Here is a 24,011-nt window from a genome sequence, read left to right as displayed (position 1 = left end):
CCGTTCCCAAAACTTTTATAAATTTTAAAATCCTAATTTGTAAGCAAAAATATTCTCCTCTGATAGAAAAACATAATTTCTTACTTTTTAGTGCATCTTTTTTCTAAAAAAAACATTTTTTTATTTTTTATTTATTACTTTCTAGTCTTTACTTATTCTAAACGTCTTTTTCTCTGAGATTTAGTTTTACCGTATTATTTGTAACATCATTATTTTGCTGATTTGTGCAAACTTGTTTAGTGGTATGTGATAGAAAACAGCTGTTAGCATAAAAAGAACATTCTAACCTCTGTTCATTGTCTATACTCTAGCGTCCAAAATAAATAAATTAAAAAAATAGCGAAATTTGTTTGTAACGAAACGTAATGAAAATGATTAGGTATTAATATATTTCCCAATAACCAACATACCGTTAATGTTGGTATAAGTTACGGTATGTACACATCGAAGACCCATTAGTAAAGATAACCTAAAACTTCAAAACTCTATTTAACCCCTTTAAGGGATTTTAAACCACATAGAATTGCACTGTCACGTGAATTAATAAATTTGCAGAATTTCAGTTCATTGGGACAACGGGAACCCTTTCAAATTTGGCTACAAAAATATGAAACAGACAGACAGACAACAAAGCAAGTTAAATAAATACATTTAAAAAGGGATCGATCAAGACACACTAACGTTGATGATAAATAATAATACAAAAAACGTTTGTACCTATTTTATAAATCAGAGTCATGTACAAATAAACGTGTTTATAAATAATGTCAGTGGAGAATTTTTAATATCCATATACTTATACCGAAAGGTAAATTGTGTTTATTCCATACAATTTAACCCTCAGTTGTTATAAGTCATTTAATATACTACTTACCTATTTTATAGTTCTTATCATCACATAATGTAATAATTTTGAATTATCATAAATCAAGTGGTAACGCATGGACGGAAAGTAAAGGATGCTGAAGTTAATATTAGCTTCCTGGGGAAGTGTTCTTCCTCATTGACTGGGACCCCACGCAGATATTCTTCCTACAGCTTTACTAAATTTTAACAATGAGTTGTTCTTTCTAATTATTTACTGTGTCAATGTCACTGTGTTATTATTACAGTGTTATTTTTTGCAAAAATTGCTTTTACCCTCTTACACAGTAAAACGAAAAAAAACGCAAAATTGTTAGTGTAATTTTTAACGACTTCTTTTGATTTTGTCGAGTTAGAAATTGCTAAGGTTCATACCTTCATTTTTATTATTTTTTTTAACTGTGAGATCGTTTTCTCATAGTTTATTAATAACTTGACTCTTGACTGCTGTTACATGAGAAGCATAGAATTCTTTCAACTATCACTACACTCTCTACCTTGATCTATAAATTTTTCATGAGAGATAGATTGATATAGCAAATTGACTGTAAATTAATCCTAAAGGCCACATATTATAATTTATTAATCATAACTAAAATTATAAACAAAGTACGAGTAAATACCTAGTTCTAACAAAATTGTACTCTTCTTATTTGAGAAAAAAAAACACTTTTTGTGCAATAATAACTTTATGATAGTCTTTCACAGTCATTTTCTTTTGTTACAGAAATCTTGCAATTGGTATCGGAATTCAGAATTTTCCTGAAGGGCTAGCTGTAAGTTTACCTCTTCAAGCAGCTGGATTTTCGACATGGAGAAGTTTTTGGTAAGCTTTTTATCGATTATTCCTCTATTTTTAATTGTTTTTATGTTTTTAACATAAGTAGTTGATCTTGAAATAAAATATTTCAGATCTTCAGATCAAACAAAATAAATCAAATTAATACAAATTTTATTAATTCCTAATTGTCATAATAAAGATATTAGTAACAGACACAAGGTCGCTAAAAAGTATGGATACAGTTAAATACAATGTGTTTAAAAATGGTTGTTCATCAAGTTGACTATGGAATTCACTGTGCCGCCTCGTTCACATGACTTGTAGTTTCTCTGTCAAATTTTCGAATTAGCTTTTTACTCTTTTTTCTGCATTTTTTAACAAAGTTGTTTTACATGTTGGGTTTATTTTGATTTGTGTTTTCTAATTCTGTGATTTTTTTTGTTGTGTATTCTTTCGTTTTTGGATTCGAAGCCGTTTTTCATTATTTTGACGGCATTATTTAAATTAAGCGGCTCCTTACGTTCAAACCTAATACAATTTTGGTAGCTTTGGAAATGTTGTCTTCATCTAACAAGCTTTTTGCTGCCTAAACTTTGACCAAAAAAAAAGTAAAAGTTAATAATAATTGTTAAAATAACATTTTTAACTAAGAGAGAACACATTTTAATAAAAAAAGTATTTAACTGTAGGTATCCATACTTGTTAGCGACCCTGTATACAGTAAAACCTCTAAACAACGGACACCGATAGAGAATTTTTAATTGTTCGTTGTGGAGTGGTGTCCACTAATGGGAAGTGTAAATTTTAATATAGGTTTTGTTACGTTCTTACAAAAATGTCCGTTATTCGGAGGTGTTTATTAATGGAGATTATTAATAACCAAACAACACATTAAAATATTTAAACCCTGTGTCATAAAAATTTAAAAAATATGGTGTTGTTTGACTCAAAGTTATTCAAACTGCTTTGGTATATCAAGATACTGACAAGTGTCTGTTAGAAAGTTTTTACAAGTTTTGGCATTTTTCAATACGAAACGTCAGATTATTTTTAACAAATCTAAAGCAATTTTTAGCTTTGTTGAGTCTAATTTGAAGAATAAAATGTTGTATTCACCTCGTTTTTGTGTGAATCGGTTCATTTATTTCACCTCGTGGATAACTCGACGTTTAAAAATCCACTCGGCAGTTAAGCGTCCGATTTACACTCAAACTCGTTGAATAATCTATTTAGTTGGAAAATAAATGACAAGATCGATTCGTATTTTAACATTTATGTAATATAGACATTTGAAAAAATATCAATTAATAATCACGCCATCTGTAATGCTGAATTCTAAAAATTCTAAAAAAAATATTTTACTTTTGTTGCTCGTATCTACAATTTCTTGAATATTAAGAGTAAAACAAGTGTATCTCTTATTTTACGTTGTGCTATGTTATCCTAGAACTTAGACAGAAAAGTATAATTTTTTAGGAAATTAGTTATTAAAAATTTTAAAAACTTCCTGTGAGTTGCTAAGGAGAAAGCATTGATCCATTGAATTTAATTCCACAAATATAATATGATGTTGGAAATGTGTTAAAAAACCCTGTGCTATTGCAAATTTACAAAAAATAACTTAGCCCACTTTGGGGAATCGCAGCTTCTTCCAGCACAATACCTGACGGAAAATACATTATCGCAGCGTTACAAATTGAGAATTTGCACTTTATTGTGCATATGTGTGGGTTATTAAACCGGGAATAATATAATTTAATCGTGGCTTAACACGTGTGTTATCAAAGTGATAAGTGACGTCACTGGTATGTGACCTCGAAATTTAGGTCAATGTCTTTGTTTGTTTTATAGTTAATCTGGTGGTATGAAGCTGTGGTCTAAATTTAATTTCATCTTTATTTGAATTTGAAATTTAGAGAACTTAACATCTAAGCGACGACACACATTTATGTAGAATGTCATCCGCTTTAAAAGAAAACAAAATTAAAAGTGTCTATTTGATCTTATCTACTGTTTAATTCATGACATAGTTACTACATTCACTCTTCACCGTCAGTCCGCTGCTTATCTGGCGATTCAAAATTAGTGTGATGTATGTGAAAGACTGGTCATTATCTACTTCCGCTTTCTTTTTTATTCAATAGAGGAAGAAAGTTTTCATTCACAAACGGTTTCATTCATGGCTTTTCTTCACGATGTTGTTATAACTGGTTGTCTAGTCGACTTGAAAATTATCTTTACGAATGTAAGACACCATTCTGGAGCCTACTACATACAAATTTATTTTGAAAAAACGATTATGAAGATGCATAGATTTTAAGAGTTTTTTTTTAATTCTTACACAAGACTGATAAATGGATTTCCGTGTATCATTTTTTGATATTATTAACTGACACAATTATTTAACAACAAATTTGTTTCATTTAACAATAAATACAAGTAGAATTTTATTTACATCAAATAGGGAAAAGACACTTAACATATGCGTATAATTATTATGATAATTACATTACATACCTATAATTGTTTAGCGTTTGAAGTATCTGCAATCAAATGCAAAATTTATTTCGAAGGAATGTGGGACACATATCTTTCTGGGTCATTGTGCATTTTTATGCTTTTTTATATTACATAGTGTTTCTCTAGCTCCTTTCCTTCAACAATTTTGTTAACATCAAACATTAACTGCCGCGGTGATTTTTTATAACAAACTGTTCATGAGTATACATTTTTGAATAATTAGTAATAATTACGATATATTTTTAAAACACTAATAACTTCATGAAAAATTAGAAGTCTTTGTTAATCTTCTTCGTTAAACCTACTTTTCATAAAACATCGAATTACCATCCGATCGTCAGTTTTGAACAATTATCGTTTTATTATTTTGAATGTTATAAATAAATAAATAAATTTGTAAAACCGTGTTGTTCATTTAATGGATTTTATACGCAGTCTGGTAATAGGCAAACAATGAAATTTGTTATGATATTTTTTGCAAAAAATTTTGCAAAATTTAAATGGTATCATGTTTTGCACGTAATACCATATTTACAAGCCATAATACCATGCGATCATTTGAATGTATATTTGGAGTAGGCGGTGAAAACTGAAGGGAAAAATGTATTCTAATTAAATGTTACTATTCGAAATAGTATTATTTAATTCTTCAGCTTGATTAATTGTTATAATCAACATTTTCATGCAAGTTGTATTGTAATGATAATAAATTCAAATGACACTGAGCTAACTGTTCAGAACGTATACAGGAATTTTTTTATTAATTTACCTAGCCCTATGCACAGGGTGGGTCTGTGAAAAGTACCTTTCACTATATTCTAGAAAGTAATACTCGCACCGAATTCATCGTTTTCTATCAAATAATTTGATTGATTGTTTTTCTCTAGGTATGTGATTTTTTCAGAATTTCTCCACCCTTTGGTAATTAATTAATTTTGATTAGTACAAAAATTCTGAAAAAAAATTAGGAAAATACAGGGTATTTAATAGTAAACGCTGATTCTGTGAGATTATTAGTTTTTGAGATAGATATAGTCCAAATATACTTCTATTAGACTGTTTTAAGAATAAATCTAATTAAATAACACAACAAAAAATGAAAAATATTAACTACACAAGGCATCTGCTCAGAATGTCTTCTTTGGACTTCCAACCTTCCAATCCAGGCATTTTTTTTTTCAAGCAACTTAATTTTTGTATATTTTTTAACTTGTTTTCTTTTGCAACGAAGTCGATTGTTGCTCTTTTGTTTCCTATAATGTCGAATTTACTGTATTGTTAAATTTGCATGTTTTTTAAATGTTTCATTTTAAATTGGTGATTTTTTTTCACCATATATCTGTTTAATATTGCCAGAGCTGTCGTTTCTTCCGCTAGCTAAAGTAAAAAAATATAATGTAACGCACTAGAAACTTAACTTAAAATTTAACTTTAAAGAGCTATATCTCGTGAAAGAAGGCTCAAACAATTTTTTGACATAGAAACGCTTAATTTAGTTTGATGTCTTTTTTCACCTCCCGAACGACTGTCCGACACTTTTGAAGCAACCTGTATAACTCTAAACAAATCAATTTGACACAAATAATATCTACTTTTATTTTTTGTAATATCTACTACCTTGAAATATTGAATGTTTCAAAAAGATCCTGCCAAACTTTACAGGGTCATAGCGGTTATTGCGGTGGAAAATTTTTACATTTAACCCCCTATTTGAAAATGAGCCATTTTGTCTCTGGGGCTATTTTTTTAAATACTTTTTGGTATAAACAAGAACACCTTCGTTTTTTGAACCAGAGTTTAGCTAGGTTGGTATATGCAACAATTTTCTGTTATAACACTTATAACATAACACTTCTCAAGTTTTGCAACATTTATTTGAAACTCCCTGTATACTAATAAAAAAATCCCTGTGTATGTACTAAAAGTCAAACAGAAAATTGGAAACATATTTGATTGTCCGCTTAAAAGTTACACCAGATTCTTAAAGAAATTACGATAAAGTTACGCGTTTTTTAAATAAAAAAAGAAATTCTCAATTTATTCCTTGAATTTTTTGAGTAAAAAACTGGAGAACAAGTTGTTTTTAAGAGATTAAACAAGAAAAATTGCAGGAATAAAATGCAAACTGTCACTTTTGATAGCCATACTAGACAATCATTGTGTTCCATTTCTTGCAAAATTTATATTTTGGCTGTTTCCCGAAAGCCACGCCTTTCAAATACATATTTTAAGGCAATGTAAAGCACGAAAATACATTCCAGTAAAATACATCACTTGTAAAACATCGATAAGTTGCATTTATTGCTTTAAAATGTCTAACTTTTTTAGGATGATTGAAATATAAACGGAACACAACGAAAGGAAGACGATTTCAACTTTAAAATCGAACAACTACTAAATTATATATTATTTTATGGCTTTCATGATTTTAACGTTTTATTTAATAAAACAGCATCATCTCTACACTCACTGTTTACTTGTATGAACCAATTTAAACAATAATTATATTAAATTTTTTAGATAAGTAAAGTCGATATTCAGAAAATAATGTGCGAGAAAGTGTTTTTTTTTATTTATGGTAATTTTTAAGCAGGAGTAAACCCATTAGAATTGGTTATTAAAAGCTTCCAAATGTTTTTTCGAAAAAACACATTTCTTATTATTTTCTTTGTTACTCGAAACCATCTTAATTTATTACCACGGTGGGTCTTCTTTTTGGTTATACAGCGTTGTTCAAAACTATGGAACCAAGCCTTTTGTACCTAAACTATGTACCTTATAAAAAAAAACAATTAGTACATCATGAAGTACTTTAAAAATGTGATCATTTTTTTAAGAATAAAATTTTTCGAAATTCTTTTTAGTTCTCGAGTTATTCATTTTTTTTTTTTTTCAAAAGGCACCCCACAGCGATTTTGTTTTTTTTTTTTTTTTTTTTTGGTAAAAGACCATGCTCTAGAAATTACTTCTAATTTAATAATATTGCATTTAAACCGGTAATTCTCTGAAAATAAATTATTAAAGTTGCATTCCGAGCTCGTTAAACCTTGTATCCATCGATGTTCATATTTGCGAAAAATTTAACGAATCAAATTACTCGAACAAAAACATCCACTTCTTCAGCCAAATTCGGAAAACCGTCGTAATGAGCTCGGAACGCAACTTCATTTTATTAAAAAAATCAGTGGTTCAAAAACAAAACTATTAAATTAGAAGTAATTTTTAAAGCATAATCTTTTACCAAAAAAATTGCCGTAGTAGGGTGCCATTTAAAAAAAAATTAATAACTGAAAACTAAAGAAAATTTCGAAAAAAAATTTTTTGAAAAATGATCACATTTTTAAAGAAGTTAATGATGTACTAATTAGTTTTTTCGTAAGGAACATAGTTTAGGCACAAAACTCTTGGTTCCATACTTTTGCCTAATGCTGTATGTGATTTACTAGATGTCAATTTATTGCTCTTGTGTATTTCATCAAATCTGACGGCCAATCCTGTTATTGTTTAAATAATACTTAGTGAACCTACTGCACCTAAACAATACATTTCAACAGTGACCATTAACCTGTCAGAAGTCACTGTCACAGTGAAAAAATAATAATTGAGACGTTATGGACTGCTTCGTACACCTAAAACAAGTAAGTACGAAGAATTACTTTCATTATAAAATTTTAATACGACATGAAAAAAAATAGTTTACAGTCAAAGAAGGTAATTTTGACTAAACATACTGTTGATTTCTGAGGATTGGTCACTGCAGCAATGCTAATTGCAAGGCAATGGTTCACTCCTACTTAAGTCATAAACACTCAATAACATTTAAATTAGGACTTTGTGCTTGCAGTCCGTAATGTAAACATAATGAAGCACGACTTTTGCTATGTCAAACCATATATTATTATTATGCATAATCATAAAATTGACGCCAATATAACGTGCTTAGTTATAGCTTCTAAGAAAAATAATTTGAGATAATGAATAATTAGCATACGGTGTGCATATCATATCTACAGGTTAATTAACGTGAACACAAAAAACTCCCAAACTGCAAATTTGTTACAATTATTATTAGATACATTCAAAATTTAAAAATGCATAAAGAAATTTTGTCGAGCTTTTTATTTCTTTGCTGATTTTGTGAACGAGAAAATACCTAATTTGTGAGTTGTATAAATTTAGAAGTTTAGTTGTTCTATACAACCTCTTGAAATGTATACAAGGTGTCTCAGCTAAAATTTTCGAGCCTGATATCTCAGATATTTTTCAACGGATTTTTATGACATTTAAAGTGCAGATATTTTAGAAGATAAAAATTAAAATCCAATTAATGCAACAACTCAAGTCTTAAAAACGTAATTTTTACATGCCTTTTTAAAATGTTAAGCCTTTTAAGACATATTAAAAAATTTATTGTAAGTAAAATATGCTGTCAGAAAAAACTCGTTCGCGGAAGACGTCTGTTTCGCGTGAAAAATGAGAAACAAACTGTTAAACGTGGATACAGATGCAAAAGCGTAGATCACTATGAGACAAATGAGCACTACCATTGAATTTTGGTCAACCCTACTCGCAGAAACGTAACTGTCACGCAAGGGACATTTCACAATTATCTCTCACCCATACAAAGTTAAAAAAACAATATTTTTGGCTTACTTTTGGTACTGGATGCTTTAATTCTTTCATAAAGGACTAAAAGACTGAACAACAACTGAAAAATTCTAGACACTTGAACATTCAGGACTTTGGAAATGTTTCATACACTGTTGATTGGATTCTCTTCAAAAGCTTGAATTACAGACCCAACTATTGCTTCGTTTCCAGTGACGTATTTTGTTCTCACTCGATTTAGTTCAGGTACGCTTCCTGTGTCTTCAAATTATTGACGATTCTTTGAACTTTAAATTTAATAAATAACATTTCACAAAAAGTCCAACGACACTTTCCAAAGGCGAATATAGATTTCTTTTTCAACAACACAAAAATTTCAGCCACTGTTGTTGGTTTTTAAAGTAAGTAATTTCACCAAATTAAAACAATTTTACTTTTCTAACAGAGCGCACACTTTTGACAGTTTTTTTCAGTGGTACACAAAATGCCGCATAGAAATGCTTCATCAATTGTTTCAAACCCAAATTACTATCAAAATTTGGATTAAGTTTTTAACAAAAAATTTAATTTTTTTCTTGGATGAGCCGAGCGATTTGGTTAATTTTTTGTGTGGCCATTTATTTTTCAGGGTTTAGTGATCCAACGGTAATTTGGCTTTATTTTAAATAAAAGAAATGTGTTTTAAAATTACCATTTTTTAACTTGAGGTCATTTTTTGTCCCTAATTGAAACACCACCTCCTGAAATATGTGCATTCTAAATTTCATAACAATCCGTTGAACAAATAACGGAGATATTAACCTCGAAAGTCTTAGCTGAGACACGTTGTATACTACAATGTACACGATGTTCTGTTCTATATTTATTTTATTTATTTATTTATTTATTTATTTTTGGTGACTAGTCAATATCCATTAAATTTCTATTTTTTTATCAAACACTTTAATATCAACAATAATAAAAATATTATATTGGTAAATCTGTCTCGATATTATAGCGACTGATTTAAGAGCTGCTTACGCAACGAAAAGGGGCCTCTAGTCAACAAGAAACGACCTTGCAGGGTCGCGAATGGTATGCAGTGTTCTTGCGGTCATATACATCTTAATGATTATAATATTGAAGGAATCGGAAATCTGGTGCTGTAATTATTATGTAACGTTGTCTGATATGTTCGAAGTTAAGTGAACTTTTTCTTTTTCATTTTTAGTTTCAGTTAACATCATATTAAGTGAATATTAAATATGAAATACATAGTACTGTTACTTTAAGATAAATTAAATAATTAACCGGAAATAACAGAAATATTTTCTTCTTGCTTTATTTTACCACAATTTAACTTAATTTTGCGACGGTTATTTTAGAAGTCTAATATAATAAAATAAAAATTTCTGTTATGGCTGACACAAAAATTGTTATGTCGTGGAAAACATTGACTATTGAAGATTAGAAGCCTTACTTAACTCTCATTCTTGGAAAAATGAGCACATATTTAAACCAAACATTTTGTTTTGTATTTTATAATTTTTACAAACGTTGTAGGTGCGAAGAAAAAATTACTTTCTTCTCTTGTTAGACAAGTTGACTTTTTCTCTGTGTACGAAATTAATCTAAAAAGTCTGAGTTTTAGAAAAATGTAAATTTGAGTTTAAAAATGCAGAGTTTAAATCCCTACTTGTTCTTTATTTCCTGAAAAGTTGGAACTAATTTTTATTTTGAAAAATACCTTTGTTAAATGTAAAAATATATCTACTATTCTATATTATCTATTGCATACTAATAAACTGCTAGATGAATAATATTGCTAAGTAGAATATTATAAATGCTAAGTAAAAATGCTTGGTACTGTGCTTGGTACTTAAATAAAATTTGCTAAAAACAGATGCTACTTATAAAATATTATACCTAGGTTCTTAGTATTTATCACCTACTTGTTGAGCTAAATATTTGATACTCTAGATATCACTAAAAACAATTTTTGACATGAACATTCGGTTATAAACTATAATTCATAATTCATCTCTTAAAAATGTTTTTTTAAAGAGGTGAATTGGAGTAACCCAGTGGCGGATTTAGTGGGGGGACGTAACCAGTTACTTTCTTCTATTTTATTAAATAAAGTGATTTGCAGTAATTTTTTTTCTTAAATATAGATAATCTTTAGTGGTACCTTGAAGGAAGAAATTTATGGAGGGAGCATAAGCGAGAAATCGTGGCTCTTGCGCAAACACCTTTTATGACTCTATTCAAAATACGCGCAAACTTTCTTCCCCAACAGAAATTTTAAATCCGTGGTGAAGTGTACGTATTAATTTTGGGGGCACTTGCGAAACACCTAACATTGGCGGTATAGGGCACCTTCTCTCCACAAGTTTCTCCCTCCACGATTGGTACTTACTGCTTTCACATAGCGTTGACAATTTTTACCTAGCGATTATTATTTTTTCCTGGCATGTACTATTTTTTACCGAGAGTTTATTATTTTCACCTCCAATTTATTATTTTCATATAACGTTTATTATGTTACCTAGCGTATTCATATTTGGGAAGTGTACTTAGTGTGTTATGAAATAACCTAGCGTTTAATTTTTTCTTTTATGCATTTTAGCGTTAGGTGCTACAAAACCATATTTCATTAAAAAATAGACTTGCAAGTTTTTGTTTTGATTTAAAATGAATAGATCGTACATTGTAATGTGGTAAAACGATTCAAAAGTGAATTCGAGTAAATTCATTGCTATACGTATGTAGAAATTAGCAAAGGGCATATTTTTAGTACTTTTCGCATATATTCAAATACATAAAGAGTATTTCAGCGAGTTGAGAAAATCTATTATTGACGCTTAAACATTAATAACCTCTAGAGACTAAACCCTTGTCTCATTAAAATTATTTTCAAATATACTATAAAAGACCTTTAAATTGGCTATCTAAAAATAATAACTTTTAAGTGCTGATTAGTGATTACTCAGAAGATATTTTACTTTAAAAAACATAAAAAAAATGTTAAAAATTATTAACTGTTGTTTTAATCCTCGAAACGTGAAACTTTCAGCTATTAATAATTTTAATGTTACAATTGTATAATATTTTTGAATGATTCGTGGTGGAGTTGCTATGATTTTGGTTAGATTTACTATGGTAACGACAATGCTCATGAATAGATAGATAGTGTACATTGTTCCTGAAATTAACTTTTAAAGTAAAATATCGTTTTAGTTATTAACTTTAGGCATTTAGAAGTCGATGTTTTTAGATAGACAATTTAATAATCTTTGAGAAGCAGAAGCAAAAGTTGGGTTTTCTATTTAACTTTTTTAAATTATTCAACTTTTAAAGAACTTCTCAATTTTGTGAATGTTCCACTTTTTTATAAGTCTTAGTTTTTGAGTAATGAATTTTTAAAAAGACCATGTTTTCTTTAAGAAAATTAAAACATTTTAAAATCTATACAAAATAAACTAATTAAAGTTTGAGGCAAAATCATCAACTTCAAAAGCTACCGGGTGTCTATTAATAATTTATATTTTTGTGGTCAAGTTGGTAACAAATTTGAAAACTAAATGTTGCAACTTCGACTAACAAATTTATTGATCAAAATTTTTTACTCAATTGTCATTCACTTCCGACCTATGATCGCTGACATGGTCGTCAGACGAAACAGCTCTATACAACAAGCTTGCAGGAGGGCCACCAACTCAATGTTCCCAATAGATTTTTTTGCCTTAATCATTAAAAGTCACTCGGTATATACTCGCATTGCGAAACTAATGTCATCAGTAGAATTGCCTCAAAAAATTACATTTATGGAATCATATTATAGATTTTTTTTCAAGTTCAAATGGAAAGCAAGGAATGTTTCTTTTCATTATCTGCTGGCATACTCGTAGAAATGTGATAGGACTGATTTGCTATCTATAAATGAGAAAGTTAAGAGCACAAAACATTCATTCACGTGGAAAGGTAAGGAAAACGAGGGGTTATTTAACTTTGAAAAAATTGATAAGGTTTTGTATAAGAAAATTGTCCATGATTCTTGAAAATGCACAAATATTTTATGTCGATGTTGTCTTTCGATAGGAAGCAAACATTTTTTTCTACTTTGGTTTCACAAATTCTTTGTGAAACTGAAAGTACTTTCACAAAGAAAACTTTTTTGCAACTCTTTTTAGTAAATTTTTAGGAGTTGTATTGGCAGTGCTGGGCTGGGTGTCATCAGATATCACTGTAATTTAGTGTGTGATCTGTCAACAGCGTCAAGTCGTTTATTAATAAAACTCGAATAATTAACAAAATTAACAAATTTTGATAAGTTAAATTAAACAAAAACAAACTACAAATATAGAAAGTAAAAAAATAGTATATTACACTCGTTCTCCTTCGTCGTGCTCCAAAACCATTCGTGTCTCAATAGAACGTCTTATAAAACTCATATAATGATATACTATTGTAAGGAAATTTCGGAGAGCTTTTATTAATACCAAATTGTTTTAGGATTGCATTGCATAGGATTTCACTTGATTTTTTATTATGATGTAATTTGTGTTTTTTAATCAATAATTTTCAAAAACGTCTTGCATATTGTGCTGCATATATTTTATACAAATGTATGTTCTTTTCAGGTATGGCCAACTTAGCGGAATGGTGGAACCAATATTCGGAGTTCTAGGAGCCGTTGCTGTAGCTTTGGCCCAACCTGCATTACCCTACGCTTTATCCTTTGCTGCAGGTGCCATGATCTATGTTGTGGTAGACGATATTATTCCCGAAGCCAATACAAAGTAAGTTCAACTAATTAATTTCGCGCGTAATCGAGAAACTTTTTACACACCAATTTCAAAATATCAAAGGAAGGTTAATAAATAACCGAACGCGGTCGTTCAAAGCAGGACTTTAATGATCTTCGTAGTATTTGTTCGTAAAAGACCCTTCGGACAGAACAAACTAGACCGAAAGCTTTCAACTAAATGTTCATTATTAATAGCTCCGAAGCAAAGACACGGGTTTGACATTGAAGGAGGCCTCCTAGGAGCTGGTAATTTATTCGTTGAAAGTGGACGGGCAGCGCAGAAATATCACCATAAAAATATGTAGTTTAAAGAAACTGCACATCATGCTTTGTCAGAGAACAGTAGAGGAGAGTCCCAGACGTGTTTTTATTTATTTTAATCAGATTTTATTAAACATTCTTCCTGAAATATGATTCAGGCCGCATGAAATAAGCGCGTGATATATTATTTTATCATCAGAGTTCAATTTTATGATTCATTTTCTAAAAGCAGCGATTATTTGGTCGCTTAGTAATTTAGGGTGTGTAAAAATCCAGTATGCTCTTTTTCATATTAATGTGCATCGAAGTAGGCGTTGAAAAGTATCATTTTAAAGTGGCAGTCATGTGAAAATTCAATATATTTTACCTCAATATTCCCTTAAAATTGTTCTTTCAAATAGGATTATTTAGAATTCAAGTAGCAAAAAATTTATTACAATTAACAAACGCTGTTAATACAGGCTGATTCTTTTAGGGCCTACATTAGAAACTTTTTATCAATTTTTTTGCAAACTCAAATTATATTATATAAATAATTATATAAATATATATAATTGTATAAATTATTATTATATTATATTATGTTATATTATATTAATATATAAATTAATATAAATAATTATATAAATATTGCAAAAACAGAATTTTTGTTCATTATTTTCATTTTTAATCAAGAAAACTTTCGAAAAATACGATAAAATTGTACTATTAAATATAAGAAATGATCGATTTGTTCACCATTTTCGTCCAAGAAGTTCAAAATTCCGATGGCAGACTGACTGTTACATAATTCACTAAGTAATAATAAACCATAATTAAATATTATTGTTGTAATGTTTATTCCATAATGAACCATCTAAAAACTAAATAAAATATTGAAGTATGACAATTGATGATCATTTTGCAAGGTCTACTTCATGAACTATGAAAATTACGAAGTAAAATCCGTTTTTTGTAATTTTTTCAAAAACTGTAAGAGATAGGTATAGGATCTATTGATACAAGTTATCATAAATATCGATGTTCTTTCGATTGGCGTTAAGAAAATGGGGTCGTTCTATTTGAAAAAACTGAGTTATAGCAGTTTTTTGATAACTATCTTGAAAAAATCATACTAGCCATGACTTTTGACAGTTGACAATTTTGAAAATTCCAGATTTCAGATTCACTTATCGCAAAAGGTTCAAGGGCTATGAAATCTTAAATAATCCTTTGCAAATAAAAATTTTGACAACAAAAATGACATATGTCAAAAACTATAACAGATAAGTAACAGCTTGGGTAAATTTTACTCAGCTTGAAAAAGCGAATTTAAATATGCAATAAAAATGTTTGGTTACAATGTAAAATTTCATACTTGGCGCCAATTTTTTGTAGTTTTGAAAATAATTTAGTTAAACTCAGAATGATCGATTTTGAAATTAATATAACTATATTAGAAGCTAAAAATTGTCTAATATTGGCCCTAAAAGAATCACCCTGTATAATGTGGCATTATTAATGTCATTTAATTTATTACGAATGACATTATTAACAGTTTTTGTGTAAATCGGACATTAAACTAAAGGTGCATTTAGATTTCCACAACCGACATGATGCACATTAATATTAATATGAAAAAGAGTTAACTTCCAATATTTAATTTTTACATATTGTTGTTTCTAGCGGCAACGGGAAACTTGCAACCTGGGGTGCAATTTTAGGATTTCTAGTTATGATGACTCTAGACGTCGGTCTAGGATAGTGAATTATTTTTAAATGACAATTTTAAACTGTAGTTAAATTTTATTACTATGTTTCTGTTGTCTACGTTTTATTGTACTAAGATTTTTTGTTTTATTCTTTTAACTTTACAGTTTGGTAGTTGTACTTACTCTGTTTATTTTGGAAATTTAATCTACTTATTTCCCTTTTCCTTCTGTACTTACGGAATTGTATTACAAAAATATATTTTCGTACTAAAGCCAATATAACAACTACTGCTGTGATAGTAAACATAAGATCTATAATTGTCAATAAACGGACAAATAAGTTCGTACAAGTATTTTAAGGTATTACACAATTTCTTCTTTAGTTTGACTTAGCATTTATTAGTTTATTTGGATTTATTCAATTCAATCTTTATACCAATTTATGTACGAAACTGCCCATGCACATATTTTTGTTAGTTAATAAATTAACTAAAATTATCAAATATAAGACTATTTGTAAACTAAAAGTGTCCTACTATTAAAGTTCTTCAAATATAAATCAATTCAACAAGAAGATTAACTTTATTTTGACCATCTCTACACCTCTCCTCTCCTCCTGTTTCATCAATATTCCCTTCTTATTCTTATTATGCCATAAAAATATGCCAACAGTTTTTTTAATGTGTTGTAACTGTTGGTAATTGTGCCATTTTTCAGGCAATTGCTGTAACAGAGTGTCAGACAATAAGCTTCATGATTAGATTACAAGGTAATAAAATTCAGGTAACAACATACAACACTTAAGAAATATTGCAACATTTGCATGCGCTGTGACATTTAACATGCACCTGCACTCCTGCCGTTAGCACTACTAAAGAGAGTCGGAAATCGCCAAAATCTACAGGTGGTGTTTTGCAAAATTGCCGTTATATGTAATACGATAACGCCCACCATGCTTAAAAACTCATTTCAAGAATAATGTTTTTATGGCTTTAGCCTTCAAATTGGTAAAAATAAATATTTCAAGCGGTATTCTGATCAGAGATGTATTTGGCTGATAAAGTGACAATAGCTAATCTTTAGTTTTAAATTACTCTCTTGGATTTAATCTGCAAACAGTCATCGCGCTATTTATAGGACTTGGGTTTTCCATTTGTAAAAAATACTTAATCTGCGGTTACAATATATTAGCTAATTTAAAACGTTTGTAAAATGGGGATAAAAGTGTTGATAGGAACAATTGGAAAGCCGGAATAAAGCATAAATTACTTCAACTGCTAAACGATGAAACAACGTACTTTTGTGGAAAAAATCTGTCGATCGTGAGCTTTAAATTTGATTCTTATTCACAATAAATTAAGTCCAAAAAGTTTACACCCTTTTTTGAAAAAGAGCTCGTATTAAAAAAAATTCGAAAAAAATAAGAAACCTTGATCTGATATACCATGACATACAGGGTCGCTAAAAAGTATGGATACAGTTAAATATTATAAAAAGTATTCATCAAAACTTATTGAAATTTGGTGTATGCTAAAGGGTATATTAATTCTATCGTTTCAAATGTTTATTAAATTTCTATCTCCATTCTTCGAATACAAGACTAACTTGATTTTTTTTAATAGCACCAAGGTTTAAATATAATATTTTTGAGAAGAGCATTTTTGAGTTCTCATGGTATAACTAACACATGCATTAATTTAATCGAAACTTAAAAATTTTGAAAAATGTAAAATTTTGTTAGCCTTAAAAATTGAAACTGAAAAAGAACACGTTTTAATTAAAAAAATAAACACGAAAATCAAATACTTGATTTTTATGCTATAAAAGATGATCAACAAGTTTTTTCGCTCAGTTTTACTAAAATGTACCATTATTAAACTAATTATTGCACCCAAGTTTAATTTTTGGATAATATACGAGTGACAGATATCGCTAACAACAGTATTTTCAAAGCTAACTTTGTTTTACTATCCCAGAAAATTTTTTGACTTTAATTTTTTCACCTTTCAATAAAAGTAAAGGTGGATATTATGAAACATCACTGAATTCAGAAAAAAATGCTGTTTTAAAAATGATTACATTTGACCCTTCGTGCCACATAAAAAATTATGTTAGCCTTGTATTTTCAAAATAAATGACGATATAAATTTGAAAAAGCTCTCAGATGATAGAATTTAAACACTTTTAACAGTTTACCAAATTTCAAGAGTCTTTGTTATATCGTTCTAAAAATTTTTAACTGTATCCATACTTTTTGGCGACTCTGTATAATGAAATGGAAAATAATAACTAATTGTAATAATTTTGGCAACATAATTTTTTGTCTTTTTCTATTTTAAACGAAAAGCTATTTTTGAAAACGGGAGACATTCAAGAAAAGCTCATATTTACTAATGGCTGAAAGAATGATGTGAAAAAGGTAAGTATGCTTTTTTCTGACGATTCTACGATTTAAAGAAGACGTTTGTACAAGTATAAACTTCGGAAGAATTATGAAGTTTATTTCAAAATAATATGGAACGCGAAAGCTTGATTTTGTACTTGTAAATGAACAAAGCTCCAAACTCCAAAGCTTATCTGTTATCAAATATATGATAAAAATCTCAAAAGTAGCCAAAATAACTCAGTTTGTTTTAGATGCTGATCGTTTTCTTGTGGAATAAATTCAAATTTTACCAACAAAAAATGGAAACTAATAGGCATAATCTCCGACGTTAATTCTTCATAATCCATTATAGTGATTTAATGAAAATGAGTTAAAAGTTGCAAAAGAGCCACAGAGAAACAGTCTTACATTTTACGACAACGGCCTACTGGATTCTTTTTTGATTTTTTCGAAGAAACAATCAATATTTCTTATTTTACAAATCTCCACAAATTTTATATCGACAAAAATCTCATAAAAAAAATCCATTTCATGACGCAATAAAACGCAGGGTGTTGCATTTGAAAAAAATAATCGAGTTATTGCCACTATTATAGTTTATCATTTTCAGAAAATCGTAGTAGGTAAGCGCTGGAATATCGAATTCAATAGATGCGCCAAAGCTTAGGGAATCGAGTGGAAAATAGTTGTTAAGTTATCTTGAATGGTTCTGAAGTTATAAATTTTTTGTGGGTCTTTGATCGACACACATAAATTGACATAAGTCAAAAACTATGACATATATATTTTTTGCAAGTCTTTTTGTTAAATTTTTTTTGTTAATTGCCGAGAAAATTGACTAGTTGAAATTAAATTAATGTGGTAGAGATTGTGCAGTGTATTTTAAATTATTATGGAAAACTGATAATGAAATAGGCATTTTTATTCATACCTAACCCACTGAATACAGCTATACCAAAAGTATAAGAAAAAAAATTTTTATTAATTTAATATGTTGATTATAATGTGCTGATTACTACGGATTTGTTGACAAAATTTTCACGTTCTGAAATCAATATTAATTTTAAAGTTCCTTTTATTTCGATTGTGAAATTAGATATGTGGCCAAAAAAAACTCAAAAACGAATTAAACAAAAAAGCCGGTAAATACTGACTCACCTTTGTACAACTTTTTTTTGTACAAAGAACCCTAAACATACTCTACACAGTTACGGTATTAGAAATTTTAAACAAAAAGTAAATTTACTGCAAATTTATGTCCTTGGATTCTAAAAGAGTTTAAAAAATAAACGTTTATAATTTTTTAAAATTACCACGATGGAAGTAAAAGAAAGAAAAAAACATACTCGTAGATGGAAAAGGTGGAAAAAAAATTATCTCTAAGAATTTAATAATTCTTAATAATAATTATATAATTATAATACATAGTATGTACAAAAAAATCTATATACATATTTCTTTTTACAAAATATTAGATAAGTAGAGTTAAAGCCAGCGATTGTAGTAACTTTTTTTTGTCGTCATTTTTTATTATTGTTCAGACACTACAAATAGGTTGTACCTATCGAAACTTAATAAAGCCAGGAAATGTTTGTGCTATTGAACTGCAACATTATCAGCACTAGTTTAAAAGATCTAGTAAACACATTCAGGGTAAGACGTTTTTTTAGAAATTATTTGTCTTACCTCTGGTTGATATCAATTTGATAGGTCCTAAAAGCGTGGTGACGAAATGTCTTTTTAATGGTATATTACATAACTAGTGTGGAAAGTGAGTGATATCGTGCGAGTGAGAATCTTGAGCTCACGAGCAAACGATATACACTTTCCAGCGAGTTTTGTACACTATTTTTCCTACGACACAGAAGAAATGCCATTTATTAAAAGAAGATTTAAAACCTCATTTAAAATTTTATCTGCTATTTGCATTGCATGGTAACTGTTTCATTAGTATATTCTTCGCGACAGCTCTTAAGAGTTGTGATGTCGGTGGACTACCGAAGACAGTGTCCCGTGTATTAAGTTCTGGATTTCTAAGATTTAATTAAATGGCTATTTGTCTAAGGAAGCTGCAAAGTTTGTTACGTTTGTTCACACCTATCAGCTGTCTTGCTTCTAAACTCTCCTTACAGATAAGCAGTATAGCAACATACTTGATAAAAGCAAACAATTACTTTAGAACAACATAATAACGCACGGGTTTTTGACACATCTATGAAATTGTAACTTTCGGATCTTCTAAATTGTGTGAAGTGAAATTGACATCTTTCGAATAGTGTCGCAGTACAAATTAGCCATTATTGTTGGCATTTCGCTGATTTTTTATATTACTTTATCTTCACAACAAATTGCAATTTTTAAGATGAAAGTACAAACAGAAAATCATCAGAGGATAACATTCCCCTGCCCTGGACACCAAATTTTTTTTCATGGAAAGGAAATGCTCTTTAGATACGTTTCTATAATGCTGAGTGCGAATTTTTATTGGAGGGATTTTGATAAATTTGTCATAAAATTTTCAAAGTATTTTCTCGTAATATTAATTAGAGAATAAATTCTGAAGAAGCCCCAAAAAGGGTGGCAAAACGTCGATGTAAATCATATACCAAAAAATAAGCTTCTCTGCATTCCCTAATAAATAATTATACCCGAATTTGTTCTTCTGGTCCCACAAAATTTGTAAATATGCGTTATGTGACATAACTTTTCTCAGAATAGAAGAGCTCGTGACAGACTAAGTTTTCGTAATTTGGTACCTAAAAGAGTCACTAGTATACGACAGGGGTGCGTAATCGGTCTATAACTTTTTTGTTGCTTGAAATATTGTCTTGTTATGTAACACGGTGGTAAACCAATGTTATATTTTTTTAATGGAACACCATATATATTTTTGCATAACTAAATTCTTTGCAAAAAAAAATATCTAACTTTATATAAACTATTATGAGTCTCTTTCGTTTCGGAATTATTCAACCTTTTTGAAAAATCACTGCGAAGTCGCCTATCAATATTTTTCGATAAATTTGCAACAGAAAATCTTAGATTATTCTGTAGTTTTAGCAATAGTCGACTTTTACTTGAAACACGCAGGTACAGGGTGTGCCAAAACGCAAAAACAATTTTTTTTTAAATGAAACACCATATATTTCTTTACACGTATCGATAGCATTTTCTATAAGCTCTCTAACGATATGTGATTTGTATAGCAAATTAGAAATATTACTTAAAGTGTTCAATTTTTTTTCTTTTTTTATTTATTTTATTATTAATTCTTGATGAGTAAAATTCATTTATGTATCACGTTATAATTGAATTACTAATATAATTAATCACATTGGTACATATTAAAAAATATATTACCATTTGACTTAGCAGATTCTAGGATAACAAATTTCCTAGTAATAAAATATTTTTTTGAAAAATCTCGAAAAATGTTTTAAATTTGCTATGCAAACTTTATACCATTAGAAAGCTTATGCAAAATGCTATCGATACGTGTAAAAAATACATGGTGTTTCATTAGAAAAAAATAGTTATTCAACTTTTTGTGTTTTGGCACATCCTGCACATTATCTGCGTGTTTTAAGTTTTCTTAAAACACGACTTTTAAGTCGACTATTTGCTAAAACTGTAAGGTATTTTGAGTTTTTCTGTGGCAAATTTGTCGGATAATATTCATTGAAGACTTCCTAGTGATTTTTTCAAAAATTGTTTTTTTATATAACAAAAAGTTAAATAATTTCGAAACAAAAAAAGATAGAAATATAATAGTTAATACAAAGTTACATTATTTTTTTTGTATAGAATCTAATTATGCAAAAAACATAGGATGTTCCATTAAAAAAATATAACTCTGGTTCACCAGCCTGTATATAACACCATGTGTACCGGGGGCTCAAAAAACGGCGCACCAACTCAATGGAGTGTGGTAAGGAATGGAGTGTTATACTCGAAAGTAAAAGTTTTTGGAAATTGTATATTCTGAAAGTAGACACAAAATGATGTCTAGTAATATCGGTCTGAGTTTTTTTAAATCGTTACTTTTTTAGTAATAATAGAAAATTTGCGCTGTGGCATAAGCAATGTCTCGACTAATGATTCGTCAGTCTTTCGCTGCATATATTTAACGCTATGACCTACGTTTGGGCTGGTGAAGTCGTATGTAAAACAACAGAGACAGAAATTAAGAAAAAACTTACGTCTTTCAAGCTATCTTTGTTGGCAAGTTTTCTCTCTCAAGTTCTGTGACTGGCTGATTCAAAAAGGAACATTGCTGACGTCAGGCCAGGAATTTTCACCTTTTCATTTTTTTTTCTCAAATAGAGCTTTGGTTAAAATAAAAAAATATGGGTCGTCTATTTTGTTGTTGGCTATCCACATAAAAATTTTTATTTTTTAGTATAACACTCCATTGCTTCCATTTAAAGGTAACAATAGTAAAAAAAATATTTGTATTAAAGTTATTGGTAGAGAACGAATTTTAAATAAATGATATGTGGCGTTGTCAAATAGTCGTGATCGCAATAGAATTTGATCAACAATAAAAATAAATTATTTTTGAAACGGTTTCCTAGGAAATAATTCCCAGTGTTGGCACATCTACAAGTTGTGATTTTTTGCTGAATTTAATTTTTTTTAAATTAAAAAAACTGCTAAAATCTAAAAGTAAATTTAAAAATAATTATTCATCGTTTTATTAGGAAACAATTACTTAGTGTGAAACATAACATTAAAAAATCATTAAAACTGAAGAAGTTAACAAAATAAGTTCTATAAGTATATATATATATATATATATATATATATATATATATATATATATATATATATATATATATATAAGTTTCATAATAAGTTCTTCAAAATAAGTAGTTCTAGATTTTTTTAAATATGAGTTTAGGAATTTTTCCAAGAGTTTTCCCATGATCTACACATGCTTCTCAACGACGTACCAGTGAGTTGGTGCGAAGTTTTTGTACACCCTGTATAATAAAAATATTTTTCGTATGTGTACTTTAAAGTCGATCTATCGTATAAAGAACACAGCATGGCAATATTTTTAATAACAAAAAAATTATAGACCGATTACACATCCCTGGGTTACCCTGTATGTTAAAGGGGGACCAATAATATGAAATGATTTCCAAATTTCGATTTTCCCACGTTTAATGTTTTCAAAGGTTTAAAAATCCAGAGGGTTTTCAGGCTAAGAAAATTCCGACCAGTATTTTCAAAAAAAGTAGTACTGGGAAGCGGCGAGAACAAAAATTAATTCGGAAGTAGTTACTCATATACTATGAGGGTAAAAAGTTAAAAACTGGCTAGGACTGTAGCACAAAGTGCTCTGTTTGCGCTAGATAAAATCTGGTAATTCCTAAGTTGCGAATTCCATCACGCTTACATAGTCACGACAAGGTGTAGGTAAATACATGTATTTCAACAATTGCACAGAATTATTACGAAATACATAGATTAAACAATAATTCAATTAGTCACAGAGAGAACAGCCTTAAACGACCCTGTGCGACGAAAGAATCACTTTTCCTAGAAGGAAAAATGGATAAAAATAACACGCGAATTGCATAAGTCATGTTGGAATGTATTCCATTCACAACAAAAATCAATGTCATCCACTTTATTAAACATGAATGGATTGTAGCTGCATTGGAGTATTTAAGTACCACTCTCGTGTAAGAGTGTTAGGAAATGGCATTACAGAATATTGCAAAAAGCGAATAGAGCCATTGTATTCAGCATGAATGAACACGGCATTGGTACCCGGAAATTCCACGGAAGTACGTCACACCGGAACCGGAACCCCAACTCCGATTACGCAGTCGACACGAACTGCATGTAACAAAATTTCCTATCAAATGTGGCGATAGCTTATCAAGCACTAATTTACGCCATATTGAAGAGCTTGCCCGACTACTATTGCAATTAAATGGATGCAAATAAATGTGAGAAATTTCCTTCGAAAATTTTATCGTGCAGCTTATTTTGGGCCACAGATAATCGCACAATCTTCCCACATGATCTTCTATTGTGTTGAGGAATGCACTAGAGCAATGGAACACACAAAAGAAACAGCATTGTGTTAGTCTTCTTTCC

General features: G+C 29.4%; 1 protein-coding gene across 3 annotated transcripts in view; it reads left to right on the top strand.

Annotated features, from left to right (window-relative positions):
- The window catches only part of Zip48C (Zinc/iron regulated transporter-related protein 48C), a 58,382-nt gene extending 42,294 nt beyond the window's left edge, over window positions 1-16,088 (top strand). For all 3 annotated transcript variants that reach the window (XM_965924.5, XM_008193042.3, XM_008193041.3), the window contains exons 5-7: window positions 1,592-1,690; window positions 13,396-13,554; window positions 15,489-16,088. In XM_965924.5, the coding sequence (XP_971017.2) occupies window positions 1,592-1,690; window positions 13,396-13,554; window positions 15,489-15,567 (337 nt within the window). In that variant the 3' untranslated portion in view covers window positions 15,568-16,088. The remainder of the gene's footprint in view (window positions 1-1,591; window positions 1,691-13,395; window positions 13,555-15,488) is intronic.
- Window positions 16,089-24,011: the final 7,923 nt, after the last annotated feature.

Source organism: Tribolium castaneum, chromosome 1, assembly GCF_031307605.1.
Source record: "Tribolium castaneum strain GA2 chromosome 1, icTriCast1.1, whole genome shotgun sequence".
Lineage (NCBI taxonomy): Eukaryota > Metazoa > Arthropoda > Insecta > Coleoptera > Tenebrionidae > Tribolium > Tribolium castaneum.
The sequence above is the reverse complement of the archived record's forward strand: the minus strand, read 5'-3'. Positions and strand labels throughout refer to the sequence as shown.